Genomic DNA, 23,750 nt, shown 5'->3' with positions numbered 1-23,750 from the left:
GCGAACAAGTTTGAAATCATTCAAACCATGTTCTTGTTGTTAAAATTTTATACCACAAAATAAGATAGCTATATGAATATGAATTGAATAAGATTATGAACAAGGTTACTACCTCAAGTTACTTGGACAAAGTTACTGCAAAAGATAAGAAATAATCTTGGAATCAAAGAGTGGTGGAGTTAGATCAAAAGGTTGGAAGTAAACTTCTTCAAATGGGTGGTTATTTTGATATGTTCTTGAAAGAGTTTTCTTATGGTGTTTAAGGCTTGTAATTGAAGCTAAATGATGGGGAAAATGCTTGGAGATGATCAAGTATGAAGTTAGGAGTATTTTGAGAGATAAATGAGGGTGTAGATATGAGAAAATGGAGTGAAGAAATGGTGTTCATTTATAAAAACGTTTTTAGTTTATAAAGAAAGAAAAGGATTCCTAATTTTGTTTTCTTACTAATAATTCATACTACTTGACAAATCCTAGTTACCTCATATCTAGGGCAGTAATAATGTTGATTAGGATATTGATTTGATGTGTATATACCAATAGTAAATATGTATAGAAGCCGGGTATGATACGGGTACATATACCCTAGATATACGTATAGAAATCTTGAGGAAACAGAACGAGAATTCAAATATAGCTATCTTTTGTGAATATACTTATATTATTTTATGTATTTAAGTCCTTAAAAAGTGATTAAATACATTATATATACGATACATGTATAAGCATTATAGATTATAAGTATATATATCAAAGAATGTTACGTATAGTTATCGTTTTGAAAACTTAAGTTAGTAGTTTCAAAATATACTTATAACTCATTGACATTAGTACACAATGAGATGTTAAACCATCCTTAAATCATGTTAAATATATATAAATACATATATATACACAAACGTATAATTATCGTATGTTATATAGTTCGTGATATCATCGGTCATATTGGACGGTCAAACGTTGTGTAAAACTCTTTTCAAAAACACAAGTCTCAACAATTTGGATTGCTTATCATGTTGGTATGGTTTAATTTATGTAAATATTAATCTCATAAGTATAATTTGGTCGGAAAATTCCGGGTCATTACAATGTCTTTGAGGGAAAAGGTTTTGTTTGGAGACGAAAAATGTGAGGAACCAACGTGCAGAATGGGTAAACCCTTACCATTGCCAACATGAAGATTGTCCTCACCGTAGTAGACCTCGGAGTTGCCAAAGTTGGATAGGTCTGGAGCAACATGGTGACTAGAGCCTGTGTCTGGGATCCAAGAGGTTGACGCTTGGGAGCCATATTCTGTAAAGTTGGCTGAAGGTGACTGTCGTCTCATAGTAGCAGGGTTACGATTAGGACATTGAGATGAGATGTGCCCAATCCCACACCTGTTGCATGTGCCAAAAACTGTGTTTTGATTAGAAGCCCAGTTAAATGAATTTCGGTTACCTGCTTGATTTCTGTTGTTATAGTTGCCTCGTCCACGTCTGTAATCACGTCCACGACCATGGTTATTGCCAAATCGGTTAGTGTACATGGCTTGTGCAGCCGGTGTATGGGCAGGTTGAGCTTGGAGTCCAAGTTGAGATAAAAGCAATTGTATGGCTTGAAGCTGATCTGTTTGTGAAGCGGGCAAGACATTATTAGGAGCTGGTGAATTGCGACTTTGTGTGCTAGTCGTGAATGCTTGAGCCGAAGGAATGTCGGGTACAGATTTCTTGATCATGTAGTCGTGGTCTGATAGCAGACCATGAAGGTCTACAAAGGTAGGGGGCTTTTCGCGGCCCAGAAAGCTTGATTTTAAACCGTTGTATTCCTCTCGTAGTCCTGATATAACTAGCATCACCAAATCTTTTTCTTTCATCTTTTCACCTATGTTAGCGAGCGCAACATCGTATTCTTGAGTCCTAGTTAGGTAATCTGCGGTTGTTTCATCTGGCTTCATCTGTAGTCTGAGAAGCTGGGTTTTCAAAGTGTATTCTCGAGAGGAAGTGTGAGGAGCGTAGGCACGTTCAAGGGACAACCAGAGATCACGAGACGTTACTCCTTGAACATGTTGGAATGATGCTTCGGATATGGTAGAAAGGAGGAGCATTCTTATATGAGCATCATTAGAGACCCAATTAATGTAATTGGGGTTTGGTGGTTGAGACTGTGTTTCTTCATCTTTTTCTGATGATGGTACATTTGTAGGTGGACAAGGGATTGTGCCATCAATGTAGTCAAATAATTTGTTGGTGACGAAGAACGGTTCAACCATGGTCTTCCAGTAACCATAGTTCGTGGAAGATAAGGTGAAACCAAATTTGTGAGAGTTGTGTGCGGCTTTCTCTGTTGGAGTAAAGGAAGCTAACATTGCCATTTTCAGATATAGAAAAAAAAAAAAGATAAGGTAATAATAATTTTTTTTTTCTGTTTTTTTTTTCTGCTTTTTTTTTCTGTTTTTTTTTTTAACTTAAAAGAAGATAAAAAAGTAAAAGTAAAAATAAATAGTATCTAGAGTAGGTAGGAGAGATATAAAAAGAAGATAAAGGGTTTAAAACTTCATTCCCTTTTTTTTTTATTTTACTCTCGTTCCAGACACAAAAAATAGGACAGGCCGTGTACAGTGGCGGCCGGCGGCGGCCGGCGGTGAATAGTTGCCGGAAAAAGCTGAAAATTTCAGCGTTCGGTCGGAATTTGATTCCGAGCGTATTGGTGTTGGCGGTTTTCTCTGATTTTGGCCGGATTGATGTAGATCGAAAAAGAAAGTCGAAAATTTCTGGCGGCTGTGGTGGCGCGTGTGGTGGCAGTTGCGGCTGAAATACTTGTGCGTGTGTTCGGAATTTAATTCCGCATGTAGTTGTGTTGGTAATTTGGCTGATTAGGGTTGTATTGAGTTGCGGTGATTTTGTGGGTTACCGGATTTAGTTGTTATGACCTGAAAAAGCTCGTTTCTGATGTGAACGTTCCGACAACGCTGCATTCACAGAGCATACTTTGAGTTTTAAAGGTCAGTTTTTTTTTTTGTTTTTGTTCCGGAACTGCTTCCGGAATAGTAGCTATTCCGGAATTGTTACCGGAATAGTGGCTGCCGGAATTGTTGCCGGACTTAGGCCTTTACAGCTCTTGATACCATAATAGATGATAGAATAGAGGAAGAGAGATATTGAACTTGTAAGTTCTGTGTGTGTTATTCAGAGTATTGTGCCTTCTATATATAGAAGGTGTAATTACACTAAGTATCCCTAAACTATAAATAGAACATAACCTTATACAATTATAGTTGTCTAATATTGTAGATTCGACAAGCAGCCATAAGAGATCCCCAAATAACCACATTGGGTGACATGGGCACTTCTTCAATTACTTCAATAGCTTTTTTAAGCAAATTAGCTCTACCATAAAGATCCACCATACAACCATAATGCTTTCGTTTGGGTATTATATTGTACTCATTCATCATTAATGAAAAGAGTTTTTGACCCTCTTCAACCAAACCAGCATGGCTACAGGCATACAACAATCCGAAAAAAGTTACATCGTTTGGCTCCATTTTTTGGGCTTTCATTTGATGAAATAGGTTAAGAGCGTTGATAGCATCTCCATAAACAGCATACGCCCTGATCATGCTGCTCCACGTAATAACATTACGCTTATGCATCCTACTAAAAACTCCTTTGGCCCTATCGAGTTCCCCACATTTAGCATACATGTCAATAAGCGCGTTATTTACAGGTAAAACTCCACTAAACCTATTTTCATTGATATATGAGTGGATTTTTATAGCATTATCAAGGGCACCTAAATTAGCACAAGCGGAAATTACACTTAGCATAGTGATCTGATCAGGTTTAATTCCCGAATTTAGCATTTGGTCAAACAAATGAAGGGCTTTTTGAGGTTGACTTCCCTCTGCATATCCAGAAATCATTGCACTCCAACAAACGAAGTCCTTTTCGACCATTTCGTCGAAAATCGAACGTGCAGCCTCAATCTGTCCAGCATTTGAGTATCCTGTAATCATGGCCGTCGAAACAGCCAAGTCTTTTGGAGACAGATCTTTAAACAAACTATATGCCATGTCCATTGAGCCACAACCTGCGTACATGACCACAAGTGCACCTTTCATATTATAGTCAACTAAGACATTGTTTTTGGCGATAAACTCATGAAAGGCTTTCCCAAATTCCAAATTTTTAGCACGACCACAAGCAGAAAGAACAGTCGAAAAGATTTTCGAATCAGGTTGTACATGTGATCTATGCATCTCCTCTATCAAAGGCAACACAATGTCGTACCGCCCACTCCCACAATACCTGATAAACAGTTTTTTTCAAGAAATTAAAAATTTGCAATTAATTAAATCAATACATTTAAAAGAAGGAAAAATTACTTGTACAACACTTTTTGGAAAGTGATTTAATAAATTACCACTGGATTTGCAAAATCATTTTGTGAAGAATCATTTTTTGCCACCCAAGTTTTTGACCATTTGTTGAATAATTCAACCTTTCTTGTACATTATGAAATCTTCTTGCAAAATGTTGATTTTTGACAGTACATTGTCTTTCGAAGCAGGATCATGTGAATTTTTTTTACACGATATCACCTCGTTACGACTTCTGCTGTTGTTTTGGGCCAGATTAAAAGTTTTCCTCGGGGCACTTCATGTGGTAGGGATGGTTTACGTGCACAACACCTTATGGATTGCTTGAGTGGTGCTGCTGTGGCAGTCTCGGATGAGTTGGTTGGCTCTATTACCGGAGTCGTTAATCTCTTTCTAGCTGGAAGGTGCCCTATGGAATTAGGAGAGTATATTGCTAGTGCTCCCCTCACACCGCTTGTCAAACCCGGCGGTGGTCTTCGTCCTATAGCTGTGGGTACTGTTTGGCGACGTCTTGTTTCGAAGGTTGGCGCGGCTATGGTTGGCCAGTCTTTGGGAAGTTACTTCGATGGTCTTCAGTTTGGTGTTGGTGTTTCTTCAGGTGGTGAGGCTATTCTTCATGCTGTGAATCGGCTGATTGAGGATCGTGGCTCTGATGTTGGCCTCTCTATGTTATTAGTTGATTTTCAAAATGCCTTCAATCTAGTTGATCGTACGGTCATGTTACGTGAAGTTCGCCGCCTTTGTCCGAGCATTTCTCGGTGGGTTGAATTTTGCTACTCTAATCCAGCCAGATTGTATTATGGGAACCACACATTATGGTCTTCTCAGGGGGTGCAACAGGGTGATCCCCTTGGTCCGCTGCTTTTTGCTTTGGTCCTACAACCCTTGGTTTCTAAAATCAGAGATAATTTTGAGGTTTGTCTTCAGGCGTGGTATTTGGATGATGGTACTATTATTGGGGACACTTTGGTGGTGGGGAAGGTTTTGCATTTGATTATGGAAGATGGGCCTCGTTTTGGGCTGCATCTCAACGTTGAAAAAACAGAAATTTTCTGGCCTACGGAGGACCCTCGCAGCAGGCAAGTAGGTGTCTTTCCTCCTAATATTGCTCGGCCTTTAAATGGTGTTAAGTTGCTTGAGGCCCCCGCAAGTTCCGATCCTGGTTTTAGTAGTGAACTGGTGATGCAAAGGGTGACCAAGTCCATTGCGCTTATGGATAAGGTTGCTAAGCTTGATGATCCTCAGTGTGAGTTGTTGTTGCTTAGGGCATGTACGGGAGTTTCTAAACTCTACTTTTCCTTGCGTACTTGTCCTCCTAGTATATTTGAGGCGGCTCAACGCGCTTTCGATGGAGCCCTTCGATCTTCCTTGGAGCGTATTGTTACTGCTTCAGGGCCTGGGTTTGGTGATTGGCAGTGGCGGCTTGCCACCTTGCCATTTGCATTTGGAGGGCTTGGTGTTTATTCTGCAGGAGATGTTCGTCATTATGCTTTTCTGGCTTCTCGATTACAGTCTGCTGGATTGCAGACCAAGCTCCTACGTCATGCGAGTATTGTTGGTCTTGGTCGTGCTTTTGAAGATGCATTGGGTCTGTTTAATAAAACGGTTGGGTTTGATATTTTAGGTAATCCGAGTGAGGTCGCTGCCCCAATACTCATGAAGAAATTGGCAGATGTTTATTTCACAAAGGTTACCGCTTTTGCAGAATCCACTTTTTCGTTATCTCTCCGACAATCGGCCTTATGGAAATCACAGCAGAGTGATCACACCTCTGCTTGGCTAAGGGCAGTCCCTATTTTGGGGTTGGGTCAGACGATGAACGCAAAGACTTACCGATGTGTGTTGTGCTACCGGTTAGGTGTTCCATTGTTCTCTATCTCGACGGCATGCTCTGCCTGTTCAAGGGTTTTTACTGGGGATATTTTCGGGGATCACGCGGTGTCTTGTGCTGGTATGGTGGGTATTAAGCATCGACATAATATTGTCCGGGATTCCCTTGTTGATGTTTGTTATCGATCTGGGATTTCAGCGAGAAAGGAGGTTGACATTGGGTTGTCTGGAGGGAACGACAGGGCCCTCAGACCTGCAGATGTGTTACTTTATTCCTGGGATTGTGGTCGCGATGTTTGTGTTGACTTGACAGGGTCTTCTCCTTTGACACAGTCTGGGCTTTCTGACTTTGTCCCTGGACGTGCTGTGATTGATGCGGCTCGTCGGAAGCGGGTCAAGTACGAATCTAGTTGTCTGGCGTTTGGTTATGGTTTCATTCCTTTCTCATTTTCTTCCCTTGGGGAATTAGAGAAGGAGGCTGTTTCTTTGCTAAAGCGGGTTCAGAAGAGTTCGATGGCGCAAGATATTGGTGCCAGTGCTGCTGCTCATATTTTTACTAGGATTGGTTTTGCTATTGCTAGAGGTGTGGAGGCCCAGATTGTCTCTAGGCTTCCCACTAATTTTTTGTAAGTTTTAAAACTTTTAAGTTTATTATTATTTATTATAATAATAATAATAATAATAATAATAATAATAATAATAATCGGATGTTATATTTATTGAATGATATTTTATAAGACTCACCCATCAATCATAATATTCCAGGCAACAATATCTCTTTCAGCCATTTTATCAAACAACAGTCGTGCATCTTCAATACAGCCACACCCTGCATACATCGCAACTAAACCAGTCTGTACAAACGGATCCGAAACAAAACCCATTTTAATTCCAAACCCATGAACTTCTATCCCTACACTTAACGCGGAAACTCGCGCTGCCGCCTTCAAAAGAGACGGAAAACTAAAACTATCAATCACAAAACCTCGTTCCCTCATTTAAGCATAGACTAAAAGGGTGGTTTCAGGTTTACTGCTTCGAGAGAGTTTACGTAGTAATAGGTTGGAGCAATTGGGCTGCGGGTCATCGTGAATTTGGTGGAAAACGGATAGAGCGTAATCGAAGGAGGAGAGTGTGCAGGCGGAGATAATGAGGTTGATGAGAAGAGAAGTGGAACGGTGGTGGTTGAAAGTGGAGCGAATGATTTGGGAGTGAAGGTGTTTGAGGTGTGAAAGGGAGGAAGAGGTTGAGATGGTGGTTAAGAGGTGGTTGTAGTGGTTATGGCGGGCGATAGTTGGTGGTGGTACGGTGGTAGTGAACATGGCAGCTACAGCACTCATGTTTGTAAACTAACGGGGTAATATATTACTATTATGGATGATAGTTTTATATTATAACACCCAACAAACCCCCAGGTGACTTCGCAGACATGATTGAGATTCGACGAGTCAAAAAGATTAGCAACTCTTGGAGTGTAGCTTGGTATTTTTTTTAGATTAGCGATGTGAAATCTTCTGTGAGGAGCACATCGGCTCTCCGGTAAATTTCGAATAATCAAGTTTTACAAGCGCGAGACCTAATACCGGATAAATTGTGCATTACGCGCACTTACTGGTCATACTCATTTTCTAAACGATTTGGCATGACCAAAAATCAAACCCCGGATAGTGTGTTTCATTGAACAACTCCGGGGACCACTCAGCAAACCTGTGTGGTTAAGTGTATGAAAATGATTTGTTTGGAATACACGTTCGAAGAGAGAGAACAAGCAACGTTTGGGTTTTCATTTCATTTGTAATCAGAAAAGACGTGTTTTTCCATTTTCAGACTTTAAATCTTCAGATTGTACTTAATTAATTATTTTATTTAACTTTCAAACACCATAAATAAATTAATAACGACTTAAATACACGACAATAAATAATTAAGTTCTAAATCGTTGTCAAAAAAAAAAAAAAAAAAAAAATTCTAAATTCAAATACAAACATCCCCTATATATATATATATATATATAAATTGTTTTATATTTTAATTAATAATTAATTAAGGGGTAATTATTAATTAATTAATTAAGGAGTAATTATTAAATTATTAAATTTAAATAATTAAATGAAATGAAAATAGTAAATAAATAAAAATTGCAGCGTAACCTTTTTTGGGTAAAGGGTTTTACCCGGTAAATATTATTTATAAAAATAATAAAAGGAACAAAGAAGGACAACGACCACAAGCGTGCCTTGCGGCCTCACAAACAACCACAAACCAAACTAGAACCTATAGACACAAAGAACTAGCAAAAACCAAAAATACATCTAACCATCGGGGCCAAAGCCACAACCTATAACCAACCCGATTTCATGCCAAACGTTGTCCTTTCCTTAGTCACGGCCTTTGATGCCATAAACTCGGCTGTTTCATCTTTATCAGATTCAACATCACTTTCTTTGTCAATTAGGTTATATGCATCTTTATTCAGAGCATCGAACGAGTTTTGAATCTTCACTTGCGAACCCTTACTTGTCCCAACGTCCGAAGTTCTCTTATCAACCGGAGCAACCTTCGGCACATGATTAGTGCCACTTTGTGCCACAATTTTCTTAGGCCTGTAAACCAAGTTTTGCTTTCCTTTTCCCACATTAAACCCATCTGTCTGCCTTCTAGATTGATCACGACCCGGTTTTTTTCCTTTAATCTGAACGGTTTGAAATCCATCACTATCCAGAGTCTTCGTGACCACTTGGGGAGTATTATCCTTAACAATATTCTTTGGACAATGTGCATCCTGATGACCAAAAACTTTACATCCTGAGCAACGTGGAGGACTCCATTCATACACTATCGAGACTGTATTCACTGTGCTTTTCTCACCATTAATTCCAGGGGTTGCTACATTTAACTTGGATTTTAGCTCATGCTCTGCCTTAAGTTCGATCATTGCGCGAGCATAGTTAGGCCGACCCCATGCCTTAACACACATGGTACTAGTATAGGAATCCAACATAATAGGATTACCTATCTTGGAAGCTATCATACTAAGGCCATCTGCTGTGTACCCCGTTAAAGGAACATCATGAATTTAGACCCATACAGGAACCTTAGTCAAATCTTCTCTGGTTAGAGATACATTCGCCGACCACTTTTTAAGTATAATTGGAATCGTTCTAATGATCCAAGGACCATTCTCAATGACATCCTGCATTCCCTTCGATGTGGCAAATTTGAAGAAGAAAAATCCTTTAGAGTTCATCATAGTCTTCTCAATTCCATACTTACCCCAAGCGTTCATAACATAGTGCTTCACCACGGGGTAAGCCACTCGATTTCCCACAAAGTAACCGTATAATGTGCTTCTATAACGATCAACCGCCTCCATTACCGAAGAGCCCGGCAATTCCACATCAATACCTTCATCCAAGTTGTTCATGTTTTGCAAAAAACGAAAATTAACCTTATTAAGGTTTAACGTACCAGTTGTTGCATTAACATATGAAGCATGTGGGGGTAGATCTTGGGTAGAAGTAGTCTGAACTTGTTCACCAGTACCCATATTACCCCTATCTTCACTTATTTGCTTCTTCCTATCATATTGATCCACAGACTGCAGCTTCGAGTGGATTACTTGCGGATGCTCCTGAACGATACCTTCATTCACCATATTTTGCATCGCAGAACCAGTACCTAGCATCCCAGGCATGTTTGCAATTGGACTCTTAACAGGCGCAGATGGCATCAGATTATCATTCTCAAAATCATCAACTGATGACTCATTATGCACACTAACCTTATCCTCCATATCAACAACCTTCACAGGCTGTTCAATTGGCACATCTCCCTCGTTCTTATTTGAATGATCAACTTCATCTTCCATTAGCGAGGAACGAACGACATCACCCTTAATTTGAGATGAACGATCAACATCAGATTCAGATGAAGACAATTCTCCACTTTTTGAAGCCGCGTCCGCCGTTTCAACACTAACCGGACGGTTTCGCAAAACCCTAGTAACAGTCGCCATTGGATCTTGGTTATTTTTCTTCTTCTTGCCCACCATGATACACGATTACTCTACCTGGTGAAAGAATTAATCGTTGAAAGGGTGAAAATTGAAAAACGCTGCAAGTCGCAATTGCAGCGTAACTTTTATGCTGAATCTTAACGGTAACATTCCATTCCTTTCCATCGATATCTATAAATAAGAAGGATGGATGATACACATTATTATGAACACAGTTTCCCCTCAACTCAATCGCCCGTTGTACGATCACCACTCCCTTTTATTATTATTATTAGGATTAGAGTTTTTCCATTGATTTTGTTTCAAACTTCGATCACTTTCTCGTTTTTTATTTATTTAATCGATTGATTGATTGATTGATGATCTCGGAAACTCTCCACATTCATCATGCCTATAATCACTGCCTCTCTCTCTCTCTCTCTCTCTCTCTACATTCTTTCTTTCTTTTAATGGTAAAAAACTTTGATTCTTTTAAGTTTTTAACAAATTAATATTTCTTTCTTCATCTGACAGTGTTAAATTTCTTCAAAACTAGGGTTTTTGTTTTGATTTTGTTGAAATTATGGTTTTAATCGATACTGTTTTGTTTCTATTTTTTGAACTAGGGTTTTGGCTGCGTTGGTTTCTTGAAAAGATCTTTACAAGTAAGCACTTGAGATACAACACCTGAGGTAATTGGTAACTGTCCGTACATTTTTTTAATTACAAGGTCCTTATCTTTTTATCAGGCTTCTTCCTTTGATTTTTTACTAAGTTGGGGTCTTTTCTTGCGATGTTAATATTTAAAATAAAATAAAATAATAATAGTGAGGAAGAATGCCCATGTTGCTGGTAATGAATGATAATAAACCTCTAATTCTATTTTATTATTTTTTATTGTAAAATATATATTTTCCATACATATTCATTTGGACTGTTTATCATATTGTAACCTTCTTGATAGAATATGCCGAACTTGAAATTCATTCACCTTTTACAGTTGTCTGAACCCGAATCCTCTTCATTCACCTTCTGTGTGAGCATTTCCTCTTGCATTAGCTTTCGTAGATGGGGTAATTAAAACTCTATTCTTCATTTTTATTTATCATCTCTAAATCAAGAAAAAAAGTAATTTAACTGCTGAAATTTAAAAGGGAAGTTCTTAATTTTATATGGCTGTGGCGTAGAGAACCATCTTAAAAAAATATGAGCAGACAGTTGTTAAAAGTTCTTTTCTTCTTTTCAGTACGTTTTACTAAAATTGATCTTAGAATATTTAGTTAAATGTGGTCTCTCATGGCCATCATGCTCAAGAGAAAAGTATATTGATCATAGAGTGTTTTTATAGATACTTCGCTACATGTTCTTGAGGGGCTAGTATTCTTGTGTGTTTCACCGGTTCTTTCATTGGTAAGTGTTTTTGTAGCTATTATTCTTGTTGGTTTCATTTTCACAAAGTAGGTCGTTTTATGGTGGAGTAAGTGGGCAGGCCAAATTATAATTAATTTTGGATTAGAATAATAAAGGTTAACATTGATGGACTAGATTAGATTGACTTGTGTTATGTACGTGTATTCACCTCATCTACAGGTGCGGCTATTCTTTTACTATATCCACTTATATTATTAGCTTAATTTGGCCAAGAATCATATCATATATAGTCTGAAACTAATGAATTTCTATATTTTAAGTAATTTGGTCAAACTTTGAGATATAACCGTATCTTGACCGCATGATTATTGCATCTATGGTATTTATCATGTTTGTTTTGATTACTTTTACGGTCTTATACCCTTTTTAAACAAAAATGTTTTTAACTGACATAAAGGAGTGATGGGGATTGAAATAATGAATAAATATATGTGTTTATAAGACCACTCTCAGAAGTACGTGCTAGGAGTCCGCCCTTACACTTGCTCTCGAGGGCTCCAATGGCAATCAAGCAGCCCTGGGCCACCCTTTGATGACAACCCATTTCGTGCTGCAACTTTTCCTCCACAAGCATAATTGAGGACGAATTCTTGTAACATTTTTTCTTTTTTATTGTATTATTTTGTTAAACTGAAATAGAAAATGGGGTTACAGTGAGTAGAACACGGTGTTTCAAAATGGAGTGTTTTATTTTTTAATAAAGAAGGTAGAAAAGGTAGAAGATGGTGCTTTAATTTGAGTTGGTGCACACGAAGATGAAGATACATGTCCTTTATCTTTTTGGGCCACCAACAATCACAAGTAATTATGTGGTGTAGAAATAATACTCGTATTTTTTTGTTTAACAATAATAATAATTGATTAATAATAATAATATAATTATTATTTAATAATAATAATAATAATAATAATAATAAAAATTTGAATAAGTATGTCATGGTTGGCAATGGTGTGTTATGGAAGGAAGTGGTTGGAAAGGAGGAGAGAGAAAGTTGACGTGGCGCTGAGGAAATGTTGAGAAAGATGTCATGATTGGGAGTGATCTAAACTGTTTTTCCTTTTAAGATAGACAATAATCGAGAAAGTATTGGTGTATGTTTGGTCACTTGGTGTATCTATATATAAGAAAGATCCACAAACACCCCCTATTTGTTGTCCAATCACCCTTTCTTTAATCACTAAGCTCGTTCTTTTTTTTTTCTTTTTTTTTTCTATATTATCAAGGTTCTTCCTTTGATTTTTACGAAGTTAAGGTCTAAAATGCGTATTAAACAATCCACATTCAATTATAAGAGATAATATTAGTTGTAATTTTATTTTAAAAGTGTAAATTAGAATATAAATTTAGAATTGATTTCTTTCTGTCTAGCTTTTATACCTTCTCGTATTCAATTTAATATAATTAATTAAAATAATTCAAATTAATTAATTTTAATAATTAAAATAATTATTAATAAGATTTAATAATAATAAGATTTAATTTTAATTAAAAATTATTTAGATTAATGACATCACCCACCATGCTTAGATTTTTTTCTTTTGTTTTTTGATTTTTTTAATAAATGAATTAGCCTAATAATGACATCATTATTATAGAATTTTAATAAAAAAAACTAGTGAAATGACCTGTGGAATCACGGGTTTGTTTAAATAAAACAGTTTAACTATATATATTTTAGGTATTAAGTGAATTCAAAAGCTAAAGTCATTTAGTTTAATGACCCGATGGATTCGGACTAAGAAACTTCTCGTTGTTTTTAAAAACACATTGATGTACCTAACTTGGTCGGAATAAATTAACCACATTTAATCTATCACCATCATCTTCCAATTTTCCTTACAATTACTATTTCCTTGTCATAGAAGTCTACATTAGAACCTTTTATTGAGAAGTGTATTTCGCATACATATATAATGTAATTAATCTCGTAAAGATAACTCATATTTGAATTTTGAATAATAATAATTAATAATTAATGAGAGTGAATTTTTCTCTCGAAAAACATGAAATAAATAAATAAGGATTTAATTTAATTAGTCATTAATTAGATTAATGACATCACCTTAAGGACTTAGGTTTTTTTCTTTTTTTTTTTATTTTTTCTTAACAAAGAATTAACGCAATAATGACATTATCATTATAGGATACAATAATTTCAATACTTTAAATATGATCAAAAAACAGAACGTATGTTACAACTTAAGCTCAATTGCATGTAAAGCAAGTAAGCAACATAATCATGAACAACCACCATTGTCCGGTCTAGTGATATATGTGAACCTTTATGTAAAGAACAAATGTTGATATTGAGTTGTAGAAACTTAGAGACGGCTAAATAGACAGATTGTTCAGTTGGTCTCAATGAGTAAACCTTTGTGAAGGTTAAAAGGGCTTGGCATTGATTATTTAAAAAAAAAGTCAAAATTTTATGATGAAATACCTTTTCCAAATTCAAAAATACCACGAATCAAAAGTCAAAATGGGCCTTTTGAAAACATAACTGTATGCATGGTTATACATTACCAAAACAACCTCACAATCAAAAATCAAAATGGGTCTAAATCAAAATATAAAATGGGTCTAATAGTTTTGAATGTCTAAATCATTTTACACCCTGAAAAATCTTTTAGATGCATGGGTGTTTATACACCATGGAAGCGTGTATACATTCACTCCTATTGCCACCATTTTTTTAATTATAAGAAGTTGTATTTCATCTTCAAAGTCATACTATACCATCACCTCCTTGATAACCCGCAACAAACACTACCTATATAACATATAAAAAAGATATTACCATCAGTTAGAGAATCGAAACGATAAACTTTAAAATTACCAAATCAAAATTTAACAAAAGAGGTAGAGCACATACATACCCGGAACATTAAAAAATCGACAAACACTATCTTCTACATATACACAACTTATGAAAAAGTTCACAAAGATGTAGCTGCACCTGCAATAATATCTTTAGCCTTTTAAGTCTAATATAACCATTTACGTTAAAACAGAAACAATACACTAACTTACACATACTTATACTGGTTGTAAGCCAATCAAGCATGTTCTCCAACCCCACAATTAAGACAAATTACTTTATAAAATGTCCAAAAGTTTTTCTAATCTGATTAGAACTTCAAAACAAAAATACATCAAAGTTTCTAAATCTAACAAAAGGAGAGACTTTTAGAACCATTAAACATTCAATGTAACCAACAGTTGATGATTTTAAACAACTTACAAAGTTGCCACATACCTACAGCATATTCTTGCCCTTCCTTTGTTGCTTTAACAACCTTTTTTGCCTATCTCACAAACATAATCTTCACTGTATGCAACTAAGCTGCAGCCCAACAACAACATATATAAATTAGTCACAAACTAATGAACCATGACTTCAACTATTAGTTATCACATACTTCGAAATCAAATACTAATCCAAATACATGATTGTTTTAATCAATATTTACCTTAATCGCATGCATCGCCAAGCCATTACATGTGTAGAAATGCCTAACACTTACACCTTTAATGTTGCAAAACAACACGCAACCTGAAAAATTGAAACAAACAATCAAAAATGTTTATAGTCAGATTATTACATAAGAATAATTAAGGTTTTTACTAAACCAAAAACAATAGTAAATAATGTCAAGCCTAATAAAACTAACAACAACATTACTTACCAAACTCAAATTGAAAGTAGGTGTAACATAAATCATACCATGTAACTCTATTTCTCTCGGACATTTCATCAAACGCCTTTCATACACTTGAACAATACCAATTAAGATGCTCACTTAGCAAACCTGTATCAAACCCAATTTTAAAGAATATATAATCTTGATGTTAGAAATCAGAGTTCAAAATGACCATTGTATTTTCCTTTCCTAATGTTGATAGTAAACAAAAAGAGCAATAATGACAATTCCTACACATTTTAACCAAATGTTCAAAAAAGCAGCCGTCGTATTTTCCTTTCCTAACGTTGACAGTAAACATAAAGAGTAATAAAGACAATTCACACATATTTCAACCAAATGTTCAAAAATTAACACTTGATAAGCCAAAAGGTTATAGAAACTGTTAAATCGTTATAACTTGTTGACAATATTTGAGCAATTATGTAACAAAAAGATGATGAACAATATGTCTTGAAATACACACACATAATGTGTATGAGTAATTATTGATAATCTAAGAACCATTATTGACATCATGCTTGTTTCACAAACCGTATCAGATCGTATACAAATATATACACAAACAAAATTAAAGAGATTGCTATGATTATAGAATTGTTAATAAGAATAATAATAATTATAAATCCCTAGTTGTATAATAACCAAACACACATAAAAACCCTAATTGTATAATAATCAAACACACATGAAAAAAAACCTAAATTGTGATTTCCGATTACAAAATACCTGATCATTGTATGTTTGCACTGAATCCGCTTTACATGAGATAAAAATATTCAAGCCAATGATTAGCGGATGAAGATGAGGATTGCATTATATTGAATATAATAATCGTAAGGTTTTTGAAGGAATCGATTTTGTTAGAAAAATAAGGTAGAGGCGTATGTTTTGGATTTTGCTTAACCCTAAAATAATAGTCAGTATAAACACGGGTGTTTTTTTATTTAATTAATTAGTATTAATGACATATCAATATAACTTAGATTTTTTTTTTTGAATTATTTTTTCTTTTGATAAATCCTTTTTTATGACATCATCATTTTAGCATTTTAATAGAAACGATAGATAGATAGATAGATAGATAGATAGATAGATAGATAGATAATAATTAAATAAAAATATACGAATAAAAACATAATTAAATATAAATAATAAATAAATACGCGTAAATAAAAGAATGTACGTAGTGGCTTAACTCTGACGCTGAATCCTAACGATCATATATATACCCATAAATACATCCATATCTATAAATAAGAAGATTGATCACACACATTGAATACAGTCTCCCCTAAACTCAATCAATCGCTGCCGGTTATATAATCAATTACCAGGTCTTTCTTTTTTCTTTTCTTTTTCAATTAGGGTTTTTTTCTTTTGATTTTGTTACCAACTTCCATCACTCTCTCTCTCTCTCGTATTTCTTCTTTTCTCAATCGATTGTTGTCACTACACCGATTCATCCCTCTAATCACTCTCTCGGTTAAGTCATGTGCACCACTTAACCGTTAGATTTACACAGACTTTAGGCAATTGGACCCCCCGTGAAACTATTGCAAACCACAGTAACCCCTCAAGGTGAAAAAATCCTTTTGGACTCCACTTGTTATTTCGAACATACCACAGGGACCCCCATGCAATTTTGTCCAAAAAAGAAACATGTGCTAGTCATCAAAAAAGTGCAAAAAGCAAGAAACACGAGCAAGAAACATCTTAACCACTATAAGTGGTCTTACAACATACTTAAATGTCACAACCCATTAATTTTATAACCCAATCCACTAAGCTTGTAGTCCAATATACCCAAATTAAGGAAGGCCCAAGAACCCTATAGAAGCTCTCTAGAATTTTTTTTCATTGATTTTTTCATGGAATGGTATGGAACTCCATAGATATTTTCTAGGATCATGAAGCTTCTAGTTCTTAGATCTTAGCCATTCATTATATTTAATCCTAACCTTCCATTTTGTGATAGGAGTAACATAAATAGGGGTGGCCTCATTTGGCACACTACACCTTAAAACATTCTTGTAATTTCTCTTGTAAAGCTTTTTTAATCAATATAAGTATTATCTTCAATTCTACTTGTTCTCTATGTTGTTCTCTTTCAGTTACTTGAATCATTAGAAGATCCGAGCGAGACTGGCTTAGTAGAGATTAAGAGACGCACGTGAGCTTATCGAGATAAGTTTGTGACATAAAAGTATCATGTTTTATACAGTTTAAATGGGGAAAAGTATACAACTAGGCTAGAATGCATTTGTTTATCTCATCCTTGATCGAAATCTCTTTCATCTCTCTATTGAACCCAGTATAAGACATAAGGCTTGTCCTAAATTAAGTTTTACGGAATGCTAACGCCACTAATCAACTAGTATCAAATTAGTCTTATAAACAATATCACAAGTATGCACAAAAACAGTGAGCATCAAATAAACACAATTTCACTTAAAATAGAGACAATGAAGTAATAACCCTCAACAAATATTGGCATGACAATACCTTCAGTGATAGTTGTTGAAAACTTAAGAAGCTTCCAATTCTCCGATTGCAAATAATTCATTCTTTTCAGTGACCATATAGTATCAGAATTAGAGGACTTTTTACTCCGTTGATCCTTCGTTGATACTCCATATAACAACCAACATCCCTCAAGTTTTTTTTACCTTTTAAAATCCTTTTATTTTCAAACATTTTCAATCATAATCCCTCAAAATAAAATTATACGTCAGATTCATATCCGATCTACAATATTCATTTTATCTTACACCTTCATGAACACAAATTGTTATCTCTTCAGTTGATGCTTATCAACTCAATCCGAGTCCAAGATCTGTGATATGATTCATAACCTAAACCAAACTTTCGCCAACAATTAGAACCGTCTAACAATTTCTAAATCATCTAAGATATGGAATTCGTAAACAGTCAACAAAAGTCAACTGAATCCTTTAAGACCAAATTCGATAATTCTGTGATGTTTGAGGCTATGAACTCCATTGACGAAGCTTAGATGCTTGATTTACAACACTTTTCATGAAGGGAACGGTCTATGAAACACACTCGAACACATGTTTGATTTTCATGTTCATATCTCCAAAAAACGCCACTCTTCTTCACATAATTCTTCATATGCCTCACAATATGTCGCTCATTCCTCCTCTATATAAGAACACCACAGCACTGACAACTGACAGAATGTATCACCCCGAAATCGTCAAATCAACTATCACAAAATATAACCAACTCTAGTCCTAACCCTAACTCGAACTCGAGCTCGAATATGCTGTCAGACTATGGTTTCAAATGTGTTTAATGTACTTCACGTGTGTTCGATGACAGATATCAGATAAACAAGCACAATCATATGGTTCATCCTGAGTTCAAAGTGTTTTGTGATGTTTGACGCTCTGCGTTCAGGAAGACTTCGCAAATGTGTCAACATCGATTGACGATGCCTCGTGATATTGATTAGAGTTTGGAAGTCCGTTGTATTACGAATTTAAAGTCTAGTATGTGTTTTAGGGTTACCGTGATTACGTTGTGTTACGAATTTGAAGGTCGGTACTTGTTTTAAGGTTTAAATATACTATTGTGATTACTTATCGTTCTAGGATACAGGATACTATAAGTTGTTGTGATGTGATTACTTATCGTTTTAGGATACTATCAGTTGTGATCACGTAATATTTTAGGATTTGAAATCAGTATGTTGTGAATACGTATTGTTTTAGGATTTTCGAATTAGTTGTTGTGATTTTGTAAATCGCAATATGTGTCGGTACTAATATGTGGGTAATTAGCAATGAATGAATGAATAAATGATACTTTGGCATTACGTATTGTTTATGTTTAATTGAGGACCGTGAATTTATTTATCTTTCTTTCAACACATAGTATCTTCATTATTGATTTGGGCAAAATAAGCAACTGACTTGATATAGCAGCGAATATAATAATTGCTATAAAAACACAATTCACATTCCACTTCCTTCCCTTTTTCTCCTTTAAAAAACTCAAGAACACTATTTTTTTTTTTTTTTTTTTTTGGAAAATGTTAATGACAACCCTTAGGTTGTCATTAACAGGTAAACCTAAATGGATATGGATACGGATGTGGATGAAACTAAATGAATATGGATATGGATGAAAAGTTTCATCCATGGATATATCCATTACCACCCGAAATACATATCCAAATACATAAATATAGATATATGCTTACATATTTACTATTACAAACTTATTTACCGTTAGATTTACATTTTGCTTTCAACCATATAATTAAATAACCATAATATATTACAATAAAACATGTATATCTAACAAAATAAACTTACAAATTTCATATTTAATTTTTCATAATCTATGTTTTATAGTAAATTTAACAAATTTTGTAACATCTTCGAAAAGATTACACATTTAATGGATAGAATTTGATTATGTCATGTTATTATTATGTTTGATATACTACGTTTTTGTTTTAATCGCATATTAGTAAAAATTATAACATTTTTTCTTAATATTCATTGGATATCCATTAACCCGCTTAATCTACTGGATATTGACAGATGAATTGAAACTAAATGGATATGGATATAGATATACATGGATGAACAAAAACTAAATGAATATGGACATGAATACAGCATCACCCGATCCATATTCGATTCATTATCATCCCTAGTTCCCTACTACCAACCATCTTATAATCTTATAATTAAATTTAAAAACCGATGCCCTCTCAAAATTTACTGTAACCCATGTTCACTTTTTTCTAATAAAAGTCAATTTTGTTTCCTCCTATCTAATACGGAATACTCCATAAAAAGTCAAGATTCACTATCGATTATATGTAGATATAATATAAAACTGTACCTTGGTGAATTAATTAACGTCAACATGTTCAAAGTTGTTATTGGATTTAAAATCTAAACTAGAATGGAAACGAGTAAACTAATAATAAACTGAAAGAAGACAAAATTGCTGAAATAGTCACTGTAGTTTGTATTGTAGTTTGTATTAAAATGCTGATTTAGTCCCTGTGCTTTTTTTGATGGATTTGGTCCCAGTGGTTTGTAAAAGTTGCTGATTTAGTCCCTCTGACCAACGGCCGTCAAAAAAGGCCGTTAACTCCAGTCATGTGCCAGACATGTGAGGGTATTTTCGTCAGTTTCTTTCCTTTATTGACAAAACTGCTGAAATGGTCCATGTGGTTTGTACCTAAATTGCTGAAATGGTCCCTGTGATTTATTCGAAAATGCTGGTTTTGTCCCTACAACCATTTTATCTGAACGATTATGGCTGTGTTTTCATTTCATGCTTCTCAAATTATTTCCATACAAACCCATTTCTATAAAACCCAGATTAGCCGCACATAAAACAATTATAGCACCAAATCTGTCGCACCTCTTAATAAATTGTTATTTGAAATTCGTACATAAAGAATTCCATGTTTGCAACTCTTTGTTTGAAATACACATACCTGCTCTGGAATAGGAAGATCATTAGGGATGCAGATGGTGGATCGAAGTCGAGTTTTAAGAGTTTATTGTAGAAAAGTACTCGATACATGATAGAAAAAATAGATGTACGTGGATGAAAGTTAAAGGGTGACTGGATCTGGGTTTCCCATTTTTTGATTTCAAGATCAGTTTTTTTCAATTTCGATTTCAAGGATTCGAGGAGGTGGATGATTGGTAAAATCAATTAATTTATTTGTTTAGTGATACTGAGAAAGAGTGATAGATACTATATTTCCACTTTATTTGTTTACAAGTGCCCATATATGATGGATGTAAAAGACGGGTCACAAAGATATGGAGTAATTGTTAATAGTCATCATCAGAGTTAGAGTGCAGGTAATTGTTTGTGGGTTTTGTTAGGGGTATGTGATTTTTATAGCTTCATATGTGACTTGTATTTATGATTATTCATGGTTAAGTTGGTTTTATAATTAGGTAAGATGATTAAAAAACATTCATATTAGAAATTTGGATTTTGTATTCATATGAAGCTTTTCGAGCTATTCAAACAATGGATATAGGGATGAAACCAGCATTTTCGAACAAATCATAGGGACCATTTCAGCAATTTTGGTATAAACCACAGGGACCATTTCAACAATTTTATCAATAAAGGAAAGAAACTGACAAAAATACCCTCACATGTCTGGCACATGACTGGAGTTAATGGCCTTTTTTGACGGCCGTCAGTCAGATGGATTAAATCAGCAACTTTTACAAACCACTAGGACCAAATCCGTCAAAAAAATACAGAGACTAAATTAGCATTTTGGTACAAACCACAGGGATCATTTCAGCAATTTTGTCCTGAAAGAATAAGAAACTTGTGATGAATTGGGTGTTGAACTAATGAGATAGTGGAGAATTTCAAGGATTTTGTTTTTATCATTTATCATTTAATCCATTTTCATTTTCAATAAGTATAAGTGTATAACAGCCGAAGTTCGTATGAACAGTAACGTCATGACATTTTGGTAAGAGAAAATTGGGTCGTTGGTCCTTGTGGTTTACATGAAATGAGGTGTTTGGTCCCTGAATTTTATTTTCGAGGTGGTTGGTCCTTGTGGTTTTCTAAACGTGTGTGGTTGGTCCCTCCATTAAGCGAGCGTTAAACTAATCCGTCAAATTCAGTCACATGCTTAACATGTGAGGGTAAAATCATCTTTTTCTATATAAAATATTTCTTCTCATTTAAATCCCATACCCAAACAAGCCAACGAATAATGTGAATAAATTCTTAGTTTCATTTGGTTCCATACTTCTTTTTGTTTATTTATTTACTTCTTTCATTTTATTTATTTATTTACTTCTTTCTGTTTCATACCACAAACACATACAACACAAACGTCATATTCTCTCTGTACATAATTTACATATGAATTAAGAAGGTACTTATCCTACCGAACAAGAGCAGAGACCTTCATATGAACAAAGATTTGATTTCGAAAAATCCTTCGTTTAGTTGATGAATCTAAACGAAATATGTTCCAAATCATGCTTAGAATACTCGACGATCATAATCAAATCCTAAAACATCATTGAATTGTTGAATATAATCCAAGAAGAACACTTTGACTTTTTCTCCCAAACTTTGACTCTTCGAATTGGTTCTTAAATCTTCGAATTAATATCTGAATTTTATAGGGAGTTCACGACATGAATTAGAGCTTTTCTGCATTTTTAGTTTTTTCAAAATGTTTACGAATCATTATAAGGATCAAAACGACATGAACTTGCGGTTAAGGATGAATATGATTTGGAAATAGATGAATTCGTAACTGTTAATTGTAACTGAGTGTTCGGTTTTGGTTTTTGTTCACTAATCTGAACTTCGTTTATGTTTATAACCTCTAATTGATAAACGCCTAAATCGATTTCAAATCTACGATTGCAGATAACAATTTTATAGATATGATTTTATGGATAACTGAAATGTCCCGTTCATATTGATTATAAACGTTCCATATTAATTGATTTCGTTGCGAGGTATTGACCTCTATATGAGACGTTTTTCAAAGACTGCATTCATTTTTAAAACAACCATAACCTTTATTTTATCAATAAAGGTTTTAAAAACATTATGTAGATTATCAAATAATGATAATCTAAAATATACTGTTTACACACGACCATTATATAATGGTTTACAATAGAAATATATTACATCGACATATGTTTCTTGAATGCAGTTTTTACACAATATCATACAAACATGGACTCCAAATCTTGTCCTTATTTTAGTATGCAACAGCGGAAGCTCTTAATATTCACCTGAGAATAAACATGCTTTAAACGTCAACAAAAATGTTGGTGAGTTATAGGTTTAACCTATATATATCAAATCGTAATAATAGACCACAAGATTTCATATTTCAATACACATCCCATACATAGAGATAAAAATCATTCATATGGTGAACACCTGGTAACCGACATTAACAAGATGCATATATAAGAATATCCTCATCATTCCAGTACACCCTTCGGATATGATATAAATTTCGAAGTACTAAAGCATCCGGTACTTTGGATGGGGTTTGTTAGACCCAATAGATCTATCTTTAGGATTCGCGTCAATTAGGGTGTCTGTTCCCTAATTCTTAGATTACCAGACTTAATAAAAAGGGGCATATTCGATTTCGATAATTCAATCATAGAATGTAGTTTCACGTACTTGTGTATTTTGTAAATCATTTATAAAACCTGCATGTATTCTCATCCCAAAAATATTAGATTTTAAAAGTGGGACTATAACTCACTTTCACAGATATTTCTTTTCTCGGAAATAAGATTTAGCCACGGATCGATTCACGAACCTATACAAATATGTACATATATATCAAAGTATGATCAAAATATAATTACAACCATTTTTATTATGTTTTAAAGATTTAAGTGTATTAAG

The 23,750-nt window shown here is 34.6% G+C and overlaps 1 protein-coding gene and 2 long non-coding RNA genes across 3 annotated transcripts; all 3 read right to left on the bottom strand.

Moving 5' to 3' along the window:
• Positions 1–3,250: 3,250 nt before the first annotated feature.
• LOC139848781 (pentatricopeptide repeat-containing protein At4g14820-like) lies at positions 3,251–7,061 on the bottom strand. The gene is made up of 2 exons (XM_071838480.1): positions 6,935–7,061; positions 3,251–4,071 (listed from the first exon to the last, which is right to left on the bottom strand). The coding sequence occupies exons 1-2, from the start codon at positions 6,936–6,938 to the stop codon at positions 3,251–3,253; spliced, it is 825 nt and encodes a 274-aa protein (XP_071694581.1). The 5' UTR covers positions 6,939–7,061.
• Positions 7,062–14,130: 7,069 nt separating this feature from the next.
• Positions 14,131–14,961, bottom strand: LOC139885621 (uncharacterized). Its single transcript, XR_011772019.1, has 3 exons — positions 14,873–14,961; positions 14,493–14,572; positions 14,131–14,386 (listed from the first exon to the last, which is right to left on the bottom strand). It is a non-coding gene; the product is annotated as an uncharacterized lncRNA (long non-coding RNA).
• Positions 14,962–15,087: 126 nt separating this feature from the next.
• LOC139885620 (uncharacterized) lies at positions 15,088–16,188 on the bottom strand. The gene is made up of 3 exons (XR_011772018.1): positions 16,047–16,188; positions 15,341–15,425; positions 15,088–15,169 (listed from the first exon to the last, which is right to left on the bottom strand). It is a non-coding gene; the product is annotated as an uncharacterized lncRNA (long non-coding RNA).
• Between the last annotated feature and the right edge of the window lie 7,562 nt (positions 16,189–23,750).

This window comes from Rutidosis leptorrhynchoides, chromosome 1, assembly GCF_046630445.1.
Source record: "Rutidosis leptorrhynchoides isolate AG116_Rl617_1_P2 chromosome 1, CSIRO_AGI_Rlap_v1, whole genome shotgun sequence".
In the NCBI taxonomy this organism is placed as follows: domain Eukaryota; kingdom Viridiplantae; phylum Streptophyta; class Magnoliopsida; order Asterales; family Asteraceae; genus Rutidosis; species Rutidosis leptorrhynchoides.
This window is presented reverse-complemented; position numbering and strand designations above follow the sequence as displayed.